At 44.5% G+C, this 17,452-nt stretch overlaps 1 protein-coding gene across 3 annotated transcripts in view; it reads left to right on the top strand.

The window, feature by feature from the left end:
- Positions 1–17,452, top strand: part of LOC146339046 (receptor-interacting serine/threonine-protein kinase 2-like) — a 38,106-nt gene that overhangs the window by 12,377 nt on the left and 8,277 nt on the right. For 2 of the 3 annotated variants that reach the window (XM_084812015.1, XM_084812018.1), the window contains 8 exons: positions 1,444–1,597; positions 4,285–4,440; positions 4,694–4,842; positions 6,044–6,093; positions 9,302–9,463; positions 11,128–11,213; positions 13,574–13,642; positions 16,464–16,626. In XM_084812015.1, coding sequence (XP_084668141.1) covers positions 1,444–1,597; positions 4,285–4,440; positions 4,694–4,842; positions 6,044–6,093; positions 9,302–9,463; positions 11,128–11,213; positions 13,574–13,642; positions 16,464–16,626 — 989 coding nt within the window. Of the gene's footprint in view, positions 1–1,443; positions 1,598–3,137; positions 3,267–4,284; positions 4,441–4,693; positions 4,843–6,043; positions 6,094–9,301; positions 9,464–11,127; positions 11,214–13,573; positions 13,643–16,463; positions 16,627–17,452 lie in introns of all 3 variants that reach the window. The other variant, XM_084812016.1, reaches the window with a different exon arrangement.

Below are 17,452 nucleotides of genomic sequence, written 5' to 3'. Positions count from 1 at the left end.
CCCTGGAATCTCTCCTCCTAAATTCTATGAGTAAAAAGTTTCAGCAGTTGCTCAGTGGTTGGGTAAATGACCCCTCTATACATGCCCGGTGGCACTTTTAAAAATGTGCATATTCCAGCACTTGGTACTGTTGCTGAAGGCAAATGATTGCTGCCCATTGTGAAGGGAGGACACAGGCATATGGCTTGTTCATCTCTTGGCTTATTACGCATGACCATCTGAATTCTGAGCGTGCCTTGGACTGCAAGAAGATCAAGCCAGTCCATACTCCAGGAAATAAAGCCGGACTGCTCACTTGAGGGGATGATATTAAAGGCAAAACTGAAGTACTTTGGCCACATAATGAGAAGACAGGACACGCTGGAGAAGATGCTGATGCTAGGGAAAGTGGAAGGCAAAAGGAAGAGGGGCCGACCAAGGGCAAGGTGGATGGATGGTATTCTGGAGGTGACGGACTCGACCTTGGGGGAGCTGGAGGTGGTGACGGCCAACAGGAAGCTCTGGCGTGGGCTGGTCCATGAAGTCACGGAGAGTCAGAAGCGACTGAATGAGTAAACAACAACATGACCATCTGAATGCAGCCTGTGTGTAGGCAGGTGGCTTACTAAGGCTAAGTAACATATTTGCAAAGCTGAATTGACATTTTCAATTGCAACTTTCCACACTTTAAGAAACCGCCAGCACTTGCTTGCTTGCTTACTTTATTTATTATTGACATTTATATTCCACTTCATCTGCTAAAAAGCCATTAAGGCAGTATACAACCATTTAAAACAATAAAACTGTAAAACAATAAAAACAAGAACATTAAAAATGGTAAATCATGGAAACAGTAAACTACACATTTTGAAAGGCCAAATTGAAAAGATGAGTCTTACACCCTTTCTAAGGCCAAGAGAGTGGGGGCCAATCGTGGTTCTTGAGAGAGCACATTCTGTAGTTTGGGGCACCACAGGAGAAAACCCTTTCACATGTGCCTGACAAATGGGTCTCTGCAAGGAATGGTGCCCTCAAAGGGCCCTCTCCAGCAGATCTTAATACCTGGACAGGTTCATCACGAGACAGGCAGTCCCTGAGAGAACCAGTTCCTAAGCTGTTTAGGGCTTTAAATGTTAAGACCAACACCTTGAATTGAGCCTGGACAGCAATTGGCAACCGGTGCAGGTCTTTCAGGACAGGTATAATATGGTCCAGGTACTGTGCACCAGTTAGCAGACTAGCTACCTCATTTTGCACCATTTGAAGCTTCCGGACACTCTTCAGGGGTAGCCTGAAATATAAATACTTCAATCACAATATGTCAAGGAAAAAGCAGAGGTGAAGAAAATGTGGTAACGGAAGGTCAGCTGCCAGGAAATTTTGCAGTAATGAATGGTCTTGTGCTCCCATCTGAAATGACCATCGCAAAGTAGCTATCTTTTTAAATTCTGAATACATTTGCAGAGATTTGAAGGCACTGCTCCAGGAGGTGGCCAGAACCCGATACATCCAGTGTGACAGGCTCCTGCCTTCTCTTGGCATTTGCCAGTTCCAAGGTCTCCTTGGTGTCGTCACTGAATGGATGCACAATGGATCTCTCAGTTCGCTCATCCACGAGGTACGTAAAAGACAGAGGAGTCCTCTGGGCAGGACCTCCTTGGTATAGGTTTGAAAGTATTCATTGTGAATTAACTCAATATTCATTGTGAATTAACATGCATATTAACAATTAATTAATATGCACATTGTGTGTACAGTGTATATTTCATTTCTGCCTACCTTCCTCTGTTTTTTTCCCTCTCCGCTGATTCAAATGTTGGAAGGGCAATATTTTATGGGGTGTTCCAGTCAATAACATCTTCAATTTGTAGCCCTCCTGTATTTTCCCTGCTTTTCATCTTTTTCGTACCAGAAAAAATCTGTTAAGGACGAAAAGACAGAATAGCTACACAAAGCCTTATGATTGTTCGCAATAGGAGGCCCTTGTCTGGAAGTATCAGATATAGTAAGATATATTGTTGTGAACTGCCCAGAGAGCTTTGGCTATTGGGCGGTATAGAAATGTAATAAATATAATAATAATGATAACGATAATAAGCAGCAGCAGCAGCACAGGGGTTTAAGTGCAATGTTAATTTAATTTTACTTAATAGAAGAAGAGATTCCAAATAATGAACCTATTAACTTCTGCAAAGGTAGTATGGGTCTGACACAGGAAAAAATACAACCCCCTATTAAAAGGCAGTGGTTATTAAAATGCATTGGACAAGTTAATCGATGCAATAAATAGGCAGAATGGAATTCAGCTATTGCTGGAAAATGGGCTTCTTGGCCATGCTGGCTTGGAATTATGGGAGTTGCAGTCCATCACATCTGGAGGGTGCCAGTTTGGGGCAGGCTCATCTAGTCCAGCATCTGGTTGTCTGCAGTGGACAATCAGGTACCTCTGGGAAGCTCACAAGTGGAGCGTGAAGACTAAAGTCCTCTCTGCCTCTCTCTATTTTGTTTCCAGCATCTGCTATTTGGAGGCAAACTTCTTCTGCACATGGAGGCCCCAGTTAGCTATCATTATTGATGGATGTTGATAGCCTTGGCCTCCATGAATTTGTCTTAGTGTTTTTGTTTTGTTTTCAAGCCACATAAGATAATAATGGCCATTGCCACATCCTGTGGTAGGAAATTGCACCAGCGAGTTATGCATTGTGTGAATGAATACATGTTTTTGCTTGTCCTGAATCAATTGCCAATGAGAACGAGGAGTGTGTTGCCTTGGGTGTGTGGGGTAAGGAGTGAAGAGCAACTAAGAAGCAAAGGAATGGGAACAATGGGGCTGGAACCTCATTGTTCTTTTTTCCAAGGGGTATTTTAGGCTGCGGTTCTATACACGTTTAATGTGGGACTAAATCCCACTGAACTCCAGGTGGCTTATTCCTGAGTAGACATATATAGCAGGGGTGCAGAACTTCAGGCCTGGGGCCAAAATCAGGCCCTCTAGGGTTTTCCAGATGATCCCACCCCCTTTCCCTCAACCTCTGATCAGTTGGTGGCTTCCAGGTTTCTATGCAGGTTTTTCCCCTAAGGCTTACTGTCAGTAAGAGCTTTAAACTAACAGTGTTCTTGTATTTGGGGTATTTCAGCCTTGCTCCTTTTGCCTTTAGCCCCACCTTCTACTGGAATGCGGCTCCCAAGAGTATCACCAAAACTGAATCCAGCCCTTTGTCTGAAAGCGGTTCAGACCCCTGATTGCACTGCCAATGGTTTTTGTGGAGCGGATACGGTTTTATATGGTGCGTTAGGTGTGATTATAATTCCCATGAGCTTCGTTTAGGATAAGGCAAGCTAGAAAACTAGAACAGTGACAGAACTGAGTTTAACGCTGAAGTAATGGCTGCGTTTACACATATAACAACAAACCAGGTTGCCTGGCATATTGTGGTTTACTGTGAACGAACATGCAGCCCGTTCGTACCGCCCACTATCTCAAGCAAGTAAACACACTGCTTGTGTCACAGAAACTGGTTTGCTTTCTGTATTGGCCCCAGGAGCGTAACCAAGTCACCTGTAGTGTTAGAGGGGCTTAGAGGTCCATAATGCTTGCTTAAGTTCATTATTAGTGCAATTCCCTTGCTAAGCCTCTGAGCCTGTGAAGATGAGTCAAAGGGCTAATAGCGTGGCCTCAGCACATTCCATGCTAATGAGTAGAGCATCTAATCAAGATGTGCCTGGGAAGTGAAGTTTGTTTACCTTAAAGCTACAGGTGGCTGTGCTGAGAACCAAGTGCTGTTAGTCTATGCTGGGAATGAACGCTAGGGGGCACTTGCTGCTTTTATGCTGCCTCATTGCTAACATGTATGGTATAAAACCCATGGTACCCCATGGCTCTGGGTTCAGAGAAGCTGTCTGATCCAGCCATTGGGTACGCCTGTGTGCTGTAAGTTACTCAATAAAGTACTCATTGTAAGTAAACCCGGGTCTGATTTATCACTATCTTGGCCCCTCTAAATTAAGAGGTCGAAGCCCACGGCCGGGGCAATACACTTTCACACCTGGGATTCTGTTTTGTTGTTCCCAAATAATCCAAGATTCATAACCCAACAAAAATCCTGGTCTATTGATTCTGGCTTGCAAAGGGCACAATAAAGCATCATCCAGGTTTCCACAGCACACAAAGCAAACCATTTCTGGTCTGTTGTTGATCTGCTCACACTAGCAGGAGGAGTAAGCTGGGATTTGCCAGCAGTCCTGGCTTATCGTTATGTGTGAACACAGCCAATATATTTGTGGTCTTTTTTATTTTTCTTACAGTATGAACTCTACCCAGAACTGCCTTTTCCTCTATGTATGAGAATCCTGTCAGATGTGGCAGAGGGCCTAAGCCATCTACACAGTTTGGAGCCAGCTGTCCTTCACCATTGCCTGAAACCCTCCAATGTCCTACTAACTCTACAGTACAGAGCTAAGGTGGGCATCTTTATCAACATTTACCATCTTATTTCCTTTTAATTTATAGTAAAACAGATTTTTAACGCATGTAACTCAGCTGAAATAGGTGATAAACAGATTTGGGGTGCAATCCTATGCATGTTTAGACAGAGAAAAAGCAGGATTTCTTTCTGTCTAAACATGCCTAGAATTGCACTCTTGATTGCACAAGTGGTTTGTTGAGTTGGCTAAAGGCATATCCTGTTTCTCAAACCATACTTCCTTCTGGCAGATATCAGATTACGGCCTAAAGACCTGGAGAAAGCAGCAACTAAGGTCTGTCCTGCTAAACTGTAACAACAGAAGCTGCTGGGATTTGCTCTGCCTCGCCCCCGAAATACTTCAGGGAGGTAGCTTCTCACAAGAAGGTGATGTTTACAGGTGAGTTTTCTCTTTCAAAATGGAATCTCCTCACTTGAGATTTCTGGATGGTCTAACAGTATAAGGCAACGTGCCCCAACCTGGTGCTGAACACATGCTGAAAATCCCCCTTTGCTCCGTTTCTGGAAAGGCTCAAACCAGTGGAGGCTGGTGGCTCCAATTTCGGTGGGGCTGTGAATCCATTCCGGGTTTCAGTCAGAACCAGACAGAACTTTGAAGGAGCTATCCAAGGTGATGAACCTATTTTGGGGATAGGGCTCAGGACCATGGATAGCTCCTTTAGAATCCTGGTTGATTCTGACTGAAACCCAGAATGGATTCACAGCCCCACCGAGATTGGAGCCACCAGCCCCCACTGAGTCAAACCACTTTTTTCTTGAGTATAGAGGAGCTTATAGAACTGAAGAACTCAGGAACTAAAGATACTCTGGACTAACTCAATACTTGCGGAAGCTACTTAAGAACAGCACTGCTGGATCAGACAAAAGATCTAATGAGTATAGCATCCTGTTTCTCCAAAGTGGCCTCACGTATGCCTGTGGGAAATCCCACAAGCACAATAGCACCCTCCCGGTTTTGTTCCCCAGAGAATGGCATACAGAGGCAAACTGCCTCTGATCCTGGAGGTACTATAGAGCCATCATGACTATTATTTATTTATTTCATTTTTATACCGCCCAATAGCTGAAACTTTCTGGCTGGTTCACAAAATTAAAACCACAAAAATATAAGTACTCACTGATAGCCTTATCTCCCAAGAATTTGTCTAAACCCCCTTCAAAAGTCCATCCATGTTGGTGCCCTTCTGGTAGTGAATTCCATAGTTTGACTATGTGCTGTGTGAAGAAGTCCTGCGTTCACGTTGTCCTGAATCTCCCACCAATCAGCTTCATGGGATGACCACAGGTTCTAGTATTGTGAGAGAGAGAAAAATGTCTCCCTATTCACATTCTCCACACCCTGCATAATCCTGTTCTCCTCTGTCACTTTGTACACCCTTTGCTTATTCTCCTTTTTTCTATGCCCAAAATACTGGAACTTTTTAAAAGCTCGTTTTTCCAAACCATCTGGAAAAGAAATGTGGTCAATGAGAAAAATAGATGGGGTTTTGTGTAACAATTCCTTGGGATTGTGAAATTGCTAGTTTAGACAGCAGATATTCCAAAGTAACATGTGCTTTTCTCTTAATATTTATGCCTAGCTTTGGAATGATGTGTTGGGAAAGCATCAGCAGACAGCAACCATTGAAAGGTAGGCATTTGGGTGCCTCTTATAATCTTTCCCCTTAGCTTCACCAATAAAGTGCTGTTTTTAACATCCTCTTCTCTGACTTCATCCTTTCTTCAATACAGTCATGCTTTATAATCTTTTTCTCCTGGCTATCGCATGAGGGAACATCTGTAGAATTTCTATAACTCTGTTGTTTTAATCTGATATTGCATTTTAAATCTCTGCATTGCTGCTAGGTTTTATTGTGGTTTGTACTTTTTATCATAGTTTCAGCTTTTACATTTTATATTGTATTTTCTGATGCATTTAGTGGTTTTAATTTTTGTGAACTGCCCAGAGAGCTTCAGCTATTGGGCAGAATACAAATGTAATAAATACATACATACAATAGAAGTGTCTCAAATCATTTAAAAATATATAGTACTATAGCATCTTCATCCTTATTTTTATTACAAGTGGGGCCTGCAACAAAATGTCGCAGTACAGAGTGCTTCGGTTCAGGGTGCCAGCGAGCCATGTCCTCTTTCAAAATACTCTATTCCATTACCTCCCCGCTTTTACTTTCCCACCCAACATTCAGTCAGCATTCTGTGCATATTGAGCATACTCGGTCCTCATTGGTGGGTGCCTCTTTGTGTATTTTTTACTACTACTACTACTACTACTACTACAAACTCAAGGTTTCCCTGAACCTGCTGAGGCAACCCCCCAATGAGGCCTGAGCATGTTCAGTGGGTGCAGAATGCTGACTAGCTGTTGGGGGTGGGGGGTAAAGGAAAAGAGGGGGGGGACTGAAATGGAGAATTTTGAAAGAGGGTGTGGCTGGCCAGCTAGCACCCTGAACACTCCATACCGCAATGTTTTGCAACCTCCCTCTTCTGTGGAGCTGGTGCCATGTTGGCTACATAAGGATCAGCGCTGGGACAACTGAGATGGTGGTTGTTAAAATTCTTATTGTTGTTCTTGTTATTGGATTAAAGGCCACTAGATTACCAGGGATGCATTCGTGTAAGCTCTTCCTACCCTGGAGCCAGCTGGGGGACTGGTTCATGCGTTTATCTGCCAATCATCCAGGGTTTTAAATAATGTCCATGGCTCGCTAGAAGATTGACTGCTGAGTAAACTTAGACTCAAGCTCCACATTAAAGATGTAGCAAGCAGTTTTAAGCACATCCTTTCAAAAACATGAATAATGTAATGCATGGGTCTCTAACATGCTTCCCATGGCATCATTGTGCATGCAGACATAGATCATAGAATCATAGGGTTGGAAGGGTCCTACAAGACCATTGAGTCCAACCCCCTGCTGAATGCAGGAAGTCTGATTCCCAGGCGGTCTCCCATCCAAGTACTAACCAGGGCTGACCCTGCTTAGCTTACAAGATCAGACGAGATCAGGCACATCCAGCTCTTTGCTCATCTTGGTGCCCACCAGACTCCCTGCTCCTCCTGATTTTACATTTACTTTTCAAGATATGTTTTATTATTATTTAAACTGGCATGCTACCAAGTGAAGCATTGTCCTCCAGTGCTGTCTTGTGGCTTAGACCTCAGACCCCACCTTTGTCTTGTACTTAGGTTCTTGGGCAAGTGACTTTTGTTTTACCCTCACCAGTTTAACTCCTGGGAAGTGAGTGTTTTGTGACTGGCCATGCCCACCGTGGCAGCCATTTTATAAAAGGGAAAGTTCCCCCCCATAGCAGCCATTTTGTGAGAGCACCCACAACACTCTCTCAAAATTCCAAATGTGCCCACTGACCCAAAAAAGGTTTGAAACCCCTGAACTGTAACATGTAGTTTGCCCCTCACACTGAGGGTATGTGGTTTGTTTGTTTGTTTGTTTGTTTACAATATTTATATACCGCTCCTCATCAGAAGATTTCAGAGCGGTGAACAACATGATAAGAATAAAACAATGGTTAAAAGAGTTTAAAAAGTTAAAACATTTTTTAAAAAAGACAAATCCCAATGAAGTGGAGTTCCACAAACCACAGCTGGTCATGCAAGGAAGGCCTCTTGAAAGAACAATGTCTTCAGGAGGTGCCAGAAAGAACACAATGTTGGCACCTGCCTGACCTCTAAAGGCAGGGAATTCCACAGGAAGGGGGCCACCACACTGAAGGCTCTTCTCCTGGTGGACTCCATGGGCCATGGGTCCATGTGGAACCACCAGGAACATGCCCTCTGATGACCTCAGTGACCGGGCAGGTTGGTAAGGAAGGAGGCGCTCTCTCAGGTAACCTGGTCCCAAGTTGTTAGTGGTAGGCGTATTGCTGAACCCTTTGAGGCTGCAACCCTGTACACACCTCCCTGGGTCTAAGTCCCATTGAAATCTGTAGGAGTGTGTGTTGCAGGGCATATTGGTTACATCATGCATTTTCCCTGTTGTGTGTGGCTGAGATGCATACTAAACCAAAGCACAGCAGTCCATTTATTTAAGATGTTAAAAACATCTTAAATATCTTAGATAATAATAGGGTTGTACTCATGTAACTACAGATGTCCTGCTGTTTAGCTCCAGTACTGAGGCTAAGTAGAATCCTATGGCCCTCTTCCTGTCAGTGCCCAGTATCCCCCTCTAGTGCAGAGCTAGCAGGGTGTTGAAGGCTGCAATCCTATGCACACTTACGTGGAAACACGTCCCATTGAATGCAACAGGACTTGCTTGAGAGTAAGCATGCATAGGATTGCTCTGCACAATGTCCTTTTAGGTTGTAGGATCTTGCCTCTGGCTTCTCCTTTTCTTTCTGCTGCTCACCTTGGAGCTGGACAAGGGAGCTCCTTGCATTATGTCTCGTAAATCTATCTGCAAGTAATTTTCTGAGATGTCTGTGACTCCCAAACTGCTGTGCCTGTCCCTTCTTTTTGTGGCTGGCACCAGTTGTCAGCTGGATTAGGCAGGTCCCTGACTCCTGAGTGACTTTCCCTCACCAGTAATAGTGACACAGCTATAGCACAGTGGCAGATTTTATTCTCTCCAAGCTCCATCAAAGACCCGTCTGCTATCTGCATTTATAGATAAGACCTGCCAGCTACCAAGAAGGATGGAAAATAAAAGTCTCTGCAGTCACTTCCAGTTTTGTGCTGCCCTCTGGTGTCCTTTCTCTGGACGTCAGTGGAAATAGGATTTGCACATGGACGCTGGTTGATGTGCCAGTACAAATTTGCAAGTTGTTGATACAAGACTTCCTGCACTTCTGTAAAACAATATTTTGTTTTCCTACTGCAGGAAAGAAGACTTTGCTGGAAGCCGTGACAGGAGTCTGCAGCGGTCTGCGGCCGGGGATTGAGCCAGGGTTCATCCCCAGCAGCCTGCCACATCGCAACAAGCTGTTACAGCTCATCCTTCTGTGCTGGCACCAAGAGCCCAGTTACAGGCCACGTGCTCCAGGTAAACGTTAGCATTTGCACACCTCTGGCAAAACCTTTGGGTGGCATTTCATTCCATATTTCACATTTAATACTGAAAATGGCTGACAGCTTATTGGCAGGGGCTCCCATAGGGCGTGCATCACTCCAGTACTTCTTCAGCTGCACTGGCTGCAAATCTGCTTCCAGCTCCCAATTCGAAGTGCTGATTATTCCCTTTTTAAAGCCCCATATAGGATGAGCCCAATGTACCTGAAGGGGGATCTCTATTGTACATTCTGTCAGGAGCGCCCTAGCTGCCTCTTAAAGTCCCCTCCAGTAGCCCAGACAAGACGCAAACAAAAGGGATTCTCTCCAAGGCTTTATTCCTTTACAACTTAATGACTCTTTCAGATGCTAATTGCCAGCAACTAAGCAAGGAACTGCAAAGGGTATCCTAACAGGGTAACCTAAGCTCCATCTACGCAGTTGGTCCCCGTTTTGAGGAGAAGGGCGGGAAAGCTCTGAAACTTATGGGCTAGGAGGGGAGGCTCCCTCCCTTACCCGTGGGGCATCGGGGCGCAGCCGTTGCTGTAGTGCCTAGCGGGCTGAGCCTCCTCTCGGCGCCCCCCACCTTGCGTCTCTCTCTGTGCCGGTGCCTTGCGTCTAGCAGCAACCTGCTCTTTCGATGCCAGGGTCACTATCTCTCTCAGGAATGCGAGCAGGGGGGCCTCTCCCTGCAGCTGCGCCTCTGAGAGATGAGCGGACTCCTCTCCCACGGATTGAAGCTCTTGCTCAGAATCAGAGCTGCTTTGGGGCTCTATGGGCTCAGTTCCAACCCTGACACATTCCTCCGCATAAACTCAGATCTGGGTATGGTGGTCTGTCCTGCGTGCCGTCATTTGAGCCTAGTCCTCACTGAAGTAACAAACCTGTATTTGGGCTGTAGCACTTCAGCTGGTATACTCCATGCTTCACTCTTGCCTCCTGGGTGCAGCCAATCTTAGGACTTGCAAGGTATTTGTCATTGCTAAAAGATCAGTTCCATCATGCTCCTCCTCTCCCTCAACTGTTTCTGTTCAAGCTGCTTGATAAAAACTGGTGCCTGAGTTTGCTTCCCCCCTTCCCCCCCTCATCCTTTTCTCCTTTTGTATTGTGTCTTTTAGGTTGTAAGCCTGTCAGCAGGGACTGTCTTCTTAGTTACTGATCCCATGCAAGCTGCTCAGCTGAAAAGTGGGGTTAAAATGCTTTGAATAACGTAATAACATAACATAAGTGACACGACTGGATAGGCAAACGCTGTTCAATAAAATGTACCTACGACTTCCATTGTTTTATCTTGGTGGGGTGCAAGAGGATTTACATATATATATTTACCTATTTGGGAGCTGTGTCCTCTGCAGTTGCTCCTGGAAAAGGCCCCTCTGCCCACATGGTTCATTCCTGACTTCATGTTTATATACCACAAAAGTGTGATACCCTGTGTTTTGGTAGGTCCTTTGCTTGCATGATATGTAAATAGCATGCACTATGTCGGTGGAAATCTATGCATGCCTGGAAGCTACCTCTAGAAGAAGCAGCACCTATGTGGCGGAGGTTACATGTAAAGGGGGCTTTGGACTCTGAATGGGTCCCAAAACAAAGATTTGCTCTTAGGTGTGTATATACTGATGCCTACATATAGTTCATGCATTTTTCCTTCTACAGACTGCACAGCACTTCTACAGCATATTCTTGGAGGATTTGGGAAGGAGATGATTTCTGATGCAATATACAATTTGATTCATGCAAAGGTGAGTTATACCCATTAGTGTTTAGACCTGTGTCCAGATTGCTTTGCTGTGGTTCATCTGTTTCAAAACCACAATAAAAGACTTAGAGAGCAATCCTATGGATGTCTAGATCCAACTTCAGTTTCCAGAAGCCATGCTCCTCACCCCCTCCCCCTCATAGCCAGCGCAGTTCTTTCCATACTGCCGCTGTCTCCGTGCTCGTAATGAAGGACAGAGAGGGCAAAAAGGGGGCGGTCTCAGGGGCAGGGAGGGGAAGAGACTGCGGAAGCTGCTATACACAGCTTCCTATTAGGTATCCGGGCCCCTTCCCTCCCTCTCCCTGAAGCTGCACCTAGACAGGTGAAATTGCCCGTCTAGGCAAAAATGCAGGGCGGCCAGAGCACAGAGGAGAGGATCTCCTCCATGCTTCATCCGCCTTGCATAGGATAGGTGTCAGCCTCCGAGTTTGGAGGCAGATGTCTATCTTGATAGGTTTGCACCCTTAGATACCAAATGCCATGGCTAAGGGTAGCATGGTCAGGAGGACCTAGCTTTGCAGTATGCTTTTTTGTGATTCATGCATCTTTTTCCTGTTAAGCCTCAAAATTTTAATACAGCTTTACATTCTTATGTATGTTTGCACTTGGATGTAAGGTATGACTATTCCCATTTTGCAGATGGAGACTGGATTAAGAAATAGTCACTAACCAAAAACCGTACAGTGCATCAGGACTTGATACTAGTCTCTCTTACAACATATTGTACTGCAGCTACTGTGGCATATGTAGAATAAATTCTGCTGAGAATAGTTCTGTCATAAAAGGAACAGGTTTTAAATGTATCAACATAGTGAAATTCATTTATTTAACGAAGGTGAACCTCACACTATCACTATATCTGTATATCTATAAATATTCTAAATTTATTCATGTAATTTGAGAGAGAGAGAGAGAGAGAGAGATTGTATAGGATGTATATGTTTATAACTGGCTCCTGGTTCATTTCTGGGCTCAAGTCAGTGCTAATTTTGACCTATAAAGCCCTTCACAGCTGAGGACCTCAGTATCTGAAAAATGCCTTTTCCCATATGTACATACCTGGGCCCTGAAATCATCCACAGAGGCCTTCCTTCAATTGTCCCTGCAATAAGATCACAAGCTGAATATGAGCCAACAATGTCATGTGGCTGCAAAAAAGGCAAATGCTATTTTGGGCTGCATTAATAGAAGTATAGCTTGCAAATCCTGTGAAATACTAGTTTCCCTCTACTCAGCGCTAGTTAGGCCTCATCTTGAGTACTGTGTCCGGTTCTGGGCATCACACTTTAAGAAGGATGCAGACAAACTGGAAAGGGTTCAGAGGAGGGCAACAAAGATGATCAGTGGACTGGAAACAAAACCTTATGAGGAGAGACTGAAAGAACTGGGCCTCTTTAGCCTTGAGAGAAGACTGAGGGGAGATAGGATAGCGCTCTTCAAGGACTTGAAAGGTTGTCACAGAGAGGAAGGCCAAGATCTCTTCTCCATCATCCCAGAGTACAGGACACAGAATAATGGGCTCAAGTTACAGGAAGCCAGATTCCGTCTGAACATCAGGAAAAACTTCCTGACTGTTAGAGCAATACGACAATGGAACCAATTACGTAGGGAGGTGGTGGGCTCTCCCACACTGGAGGCGTTCAAGATGAGGCTGGACAGCCATCTGTCAGGGATGCTTTGACTTAGATTCCTGAATTGAGCAGGGGGTTGGACTCAATGTCTTATAGTCCCCCTTCCACCCTACTATTCTATGATTCTATGAGCTACAAAGGGTAGCTACAAGAGAGGGGTCTTTTCCACAGTGGAACCCCAGCTTTGGAATTCATATACCTCAATGCCTTACAGACAAACACCAGTGCTATTGAAAAGGATGACCCAGACTCTCCCAGCACACTGTGCTGGATATGGCTAACAGGTTGTCCAGTAAGTAGCAGTGCCAACATCTACGATGGTTTAAGATGGAGAGGCCACTGGAGATATTTAAGCAAGGAGAAAAAGATTAGCATGTTCCTAAAGCATCCTTCCCCAACCTGGATCCTTCTAAACATATTGGATTACAACTGTCATCATGCCTGGCCATGCTAGCAGAGGATGGTGAGAGTTGTTGTCCAACACATCTGGAAGTTGGGGAAGGATGTTCCAAAGTATAAACAAGATTTGGATAAACTTTGCAGCAAATGTACATATATTGACAAAGAAGCAGCTAATGAAACTACAGAGCAATGGTTTTCCAAAAAGGCAGAGATCATGAGTTATTTAGTATTAATAATTTTTAGGATGCCCGTTTCCAGGTGTAGCCACCCCTCCACTAACACAATTTCACATTGTAATTCTCTCTTTCAGGATTGTGCAATCGATGCTGCCAAAGGCCCTGTTTCTCATGTTCTTGAAACAGAGATGCATAATTTGGAGGTGAGCATAGGAACGTAGGAAGCTGCTTTATGCCGTGGCAGACTATTGGTCTATCTAGCTCAGTACTGTCTACACCGGGGGTGTTGAACCTCAGGCCCAGGGCCACTTGTAGCCCTCTGGAGTTCCGCAGCCCCTTTCCCCTGACCACCAACTGTTTCATAGTTTCCTGGCTTTCACACATTTTTCCCCATTCTAAAAGGTTGAAATGCCTCTTCTAAGGCTTAGTTTCTTGCAGTAAGATCCTTAAGCTAAAACGTTTGTTTGTTTGTTTACAATATTTATATACTACTGCACTACTGCACATCAGAAGATTTCGGAGTGGTGAACAACATGCTAAAAGAATAGAACAACAGGTTAAAAGAGTTAAAACATTTTTTAAAAAGACAAACTCCAACAAAGTGGAATTTAACAAACCATGGCTAGTCATGCAAGGAAGTCTTCTTGAAATAACGTCTTCAGGAGGCGCCGGAAGGAACACAATGTTGGTGCCTGCCTGACCCCTAAAGGCAAGGAGTTTCACAGGAAGGGGGCCACCACACTAAAGGCTCTTTTCCTGGTGGACTCCAACTGGGCCATGGGTCCATGTGGAACCACCAGAAATATGCCCTCTGATGACCTCAGTGACCAGGCAGGTTGGTAAAGAAGGAGTATCCTCAGGTATCCTGGTCCCAAGTTGTTTAGGGCTTTGTACACTAGTAACAAAACCTTAAACCTGGACAGTAGCGAATAGGCAGCCAGTGCAGTTCCCTCAGCAGAGGAGTTACACACTGAAAAGGGGCAGCTCCCGACAACAGCCAAGCTGCTGCGTTCTGCACTAGCTCCAGCTTCCGGACCAGCCTTAAGGGCAGCCCCACATAGATCGCATTGCAGCAATCCAGTCTTGAGGTTACTAATGCCTGTACCACCATGGTCAAGCTATCTCTTAGCTGGTATTGGGGGAATTTTGGCCCTGCCTTTTTTTGCTTTTGGCCCTGCCAACCACTGCAATGTGGCTTCCGAGAACAACTCTGAAACTGAATTTGGTCTTTGGGCTGAAAGAGGTTCAACTCTGCAGTGCCTGCCAGTGGCTCCCCAGGATTTCAGGCAAGAGTCCCTCTCAGCCCTACCTGGAAATGCCCAGGATCGAACCTGCGACCTTCTGCATGCAAAGCAGGGGCTCTGCCACTGAGCCGTAGTCCTTCTCTGATTGAGTGTGTTTAAGATATTCTCCCATAGCCCTGAGGGCTGGTCTTAGTTAAGACACATATTACCCCCTACACAAACACACAAGTAACTTACTGGTGTTCATAGAATGATCCTGCTTATGCATTTTTGTACACTTCTATCACGTCTCCCTTTATTCGCCTTTTTTCTAGGCTAAATAATCCCAGCTGTTTCCTAACGTGACTGGGGGAGTTCCCCACCAAACTGGCTGGTGGTTGTGCTGATGTCCTGGTCAACTTCTGGAAATAGGAAGTGACTGGGGCAATCGGTACGTCCACTCCTAAATGTCCTCAGCCAAAATGTAGAATCATAGCAGACCGCCTTCCCTGAAAAACAGCCAGGCAACCTTTAAAATCAGCAGAGGAGGCCTTGCTGGTCGTTCCGAAACTAACAATGTCACCATGCAATACTGCCACGTAATACCACGTAAAGGTGGCACTCACCCTTTGGAACACCCTCCCTCGTGCAGTTCAGGAGGCAGAAAATGTGGCATCTTCAAACACCTCCTGAAAACACACTTGTTCACCCAGGCTTTCCCTGGGCTGTACTTACATGAATCATGCTGCTCCATCTTACTGCTTTGCATTGCTTTTATTGAAATTGTTTTAATATTGTGTTTTTAATATTGTATTTTAAATGTGATTTTAATATTTATATGTGAACCACTTGTTTATTAATTTATGGATTTATCCCATTTCTCTACCCCCCAATAGCTGAAGTTCTCTGGGCAGTTCACAACAATTAAAACCACAAAATACATCATAGAATACAATATAAAATATAAATGTTTAAAACTACAGTATAAAAGTTGTTGTTGTTCAGTTGTTAAGTCGTGTCCGACTCTTCGTGACCCCATGGACCGTAGCACGCCAGGCCTTCCTGTCCTCCGCTCTCTCCCGGAGCGTGCTCAAGTTCATATTAATTGCATCGGTGATGCTATCTAGCCATCTCATCCTCTGCCGTCCCCTTCTCCTTTTGCCTTCAGTCTTTCCCAGCATCAGGGTCTTTTCCAGAGAGTTTTCTCAACCCAGAATAAAGCCTAGCAGCAATGCAGAGATTTAAAATACAATAACAGTTTTAAAACAACAGAGCTAAAAGACTAAAATGCCTGGGAAGATTTTTTTTTAAAGGCCTTTGCCTGGCGCCGGAAAGAGCACAATGTAGCGACTCTTAGAGATTGTATTTTATTTAGCAGTATATAAATATCATAAATAATATGTAAACAAACAAACAAATAAATATTGGCTCCTTGGTATTCTAAACGGCAAAGATGAAATGGCAAGGTTGACAACTAGAACACAGATGGCAGAAGACTCCAGGCAAATATGACCAAATACAGATGAGACTCCATTTTGGGTCTACTCTGTTGGTGTGATGGTGGCAACAACAACAACAACAACTCTTATTTCTCCACCATCGTTGTGTCTGCACAATGTTGGCTAACGGAGCTATTTCAGATGGCCAGGAGCCCGCCTGGTAGGCCCAGTGAGTCAGCAGTTGAGACTTCCAAAAGTCCATTGTGATAATTTTGCATTACATTTTGCAGATAAAATGAACAGACAGTACATTTGTTAATACTATTTGAAATAATGTTATTGTTTCTCACTGTTTGCTGCAGGTAATCTGTCCTCAGAACAATAATGGGCCCAACAAGATAATTACTCTAAGAGCACAGAGTTTGTCAAGTGTTCATCTTGAGAGTGGTACAAAAAGGCCAGGAAACGATGATAACCAGACAGTCCTTGTCAGTAATACCCCTCATGATGCAGCATTTGAAAAAGGTAGCATTTTTATTAGCTCTTAACCCCATTAAAATGGAGATGGGATGGGGGTGGAATTCCCATTGTGATTATGGAAAGGAGGTATCGGGTTAAAGTCCCCCTCCCTCTATGCCACAGTCCCAATCTGTTTGGGAAAGGAGCTATTTGAAATCAGCTACACAAGGGCAAACCATACAACAAACGTCCCCTCTAGTTTGGCCCCCAGTAACAACGCATAAGCAGCTCTTACAGGAAGTGATATCACGCAAGCCTATTTTAAACAGTTTTTGCACACTTGAATATGGCAACACTAGCCATTCTCTGCCCAGAGAAGAGACCCAATTCTGTTTCACTTTGGCAATCTGCAGTTATTCATGCAACTCTTTTAGGGTGGAATGACACAGGAGAGGACAAACGCTGGACTCCCATTCATTTGTTTTTGCTTCATAGCGTTAATGTAGTGAAGGACACTTTCGGGATCTAACTGGCAACCTCGAATCTCCCCTGCTCCCTGATTCTCTCCTGCAGTTGGTCCCAGCTGAGCTAATGGATGGGGTGGTCTGAAGGGTCAAGATGCATCCTTTCTCATTGATCATAAAAGTGCTCCTTGTCTTCAGTTCCCACTGCTGTGGTTTTGAGACCGTTTCCATGCTTCCCAACATGCCTTTTTGAAGAACAATCCCCTTCTCACTGGCATGAAGTATCTGCATTGTTCTACTTCCATTTTCTGGAAGATTGGAAGGAAATTATTATTTTTAACACTTAAAAAGTGCCTAAAACTTAACATTAAGAGAGATTAAAAGATAAGACAGCTGCTGCCTGCAGCCTCACAATCTAAGAGGCATGG

Source organism: Heloderma suspectum, chromosome 8, assembly GCF_057233095.1.
Source record: "Heloderma suspectum isolate Gila_16-S chromosome 8, 16-S_ref, whole genome shotgun sequence".
NCBI lineage: Eukaryota > Metazoa > Chordata > Lepidosauria > Squamata > Helodermatidae > Heloderma > Heloderma suspectum.
Note: the sequence above shows the minus strand (reverse complement) of the source record. Positions and strands in the feature narration are given on the sequence as shown.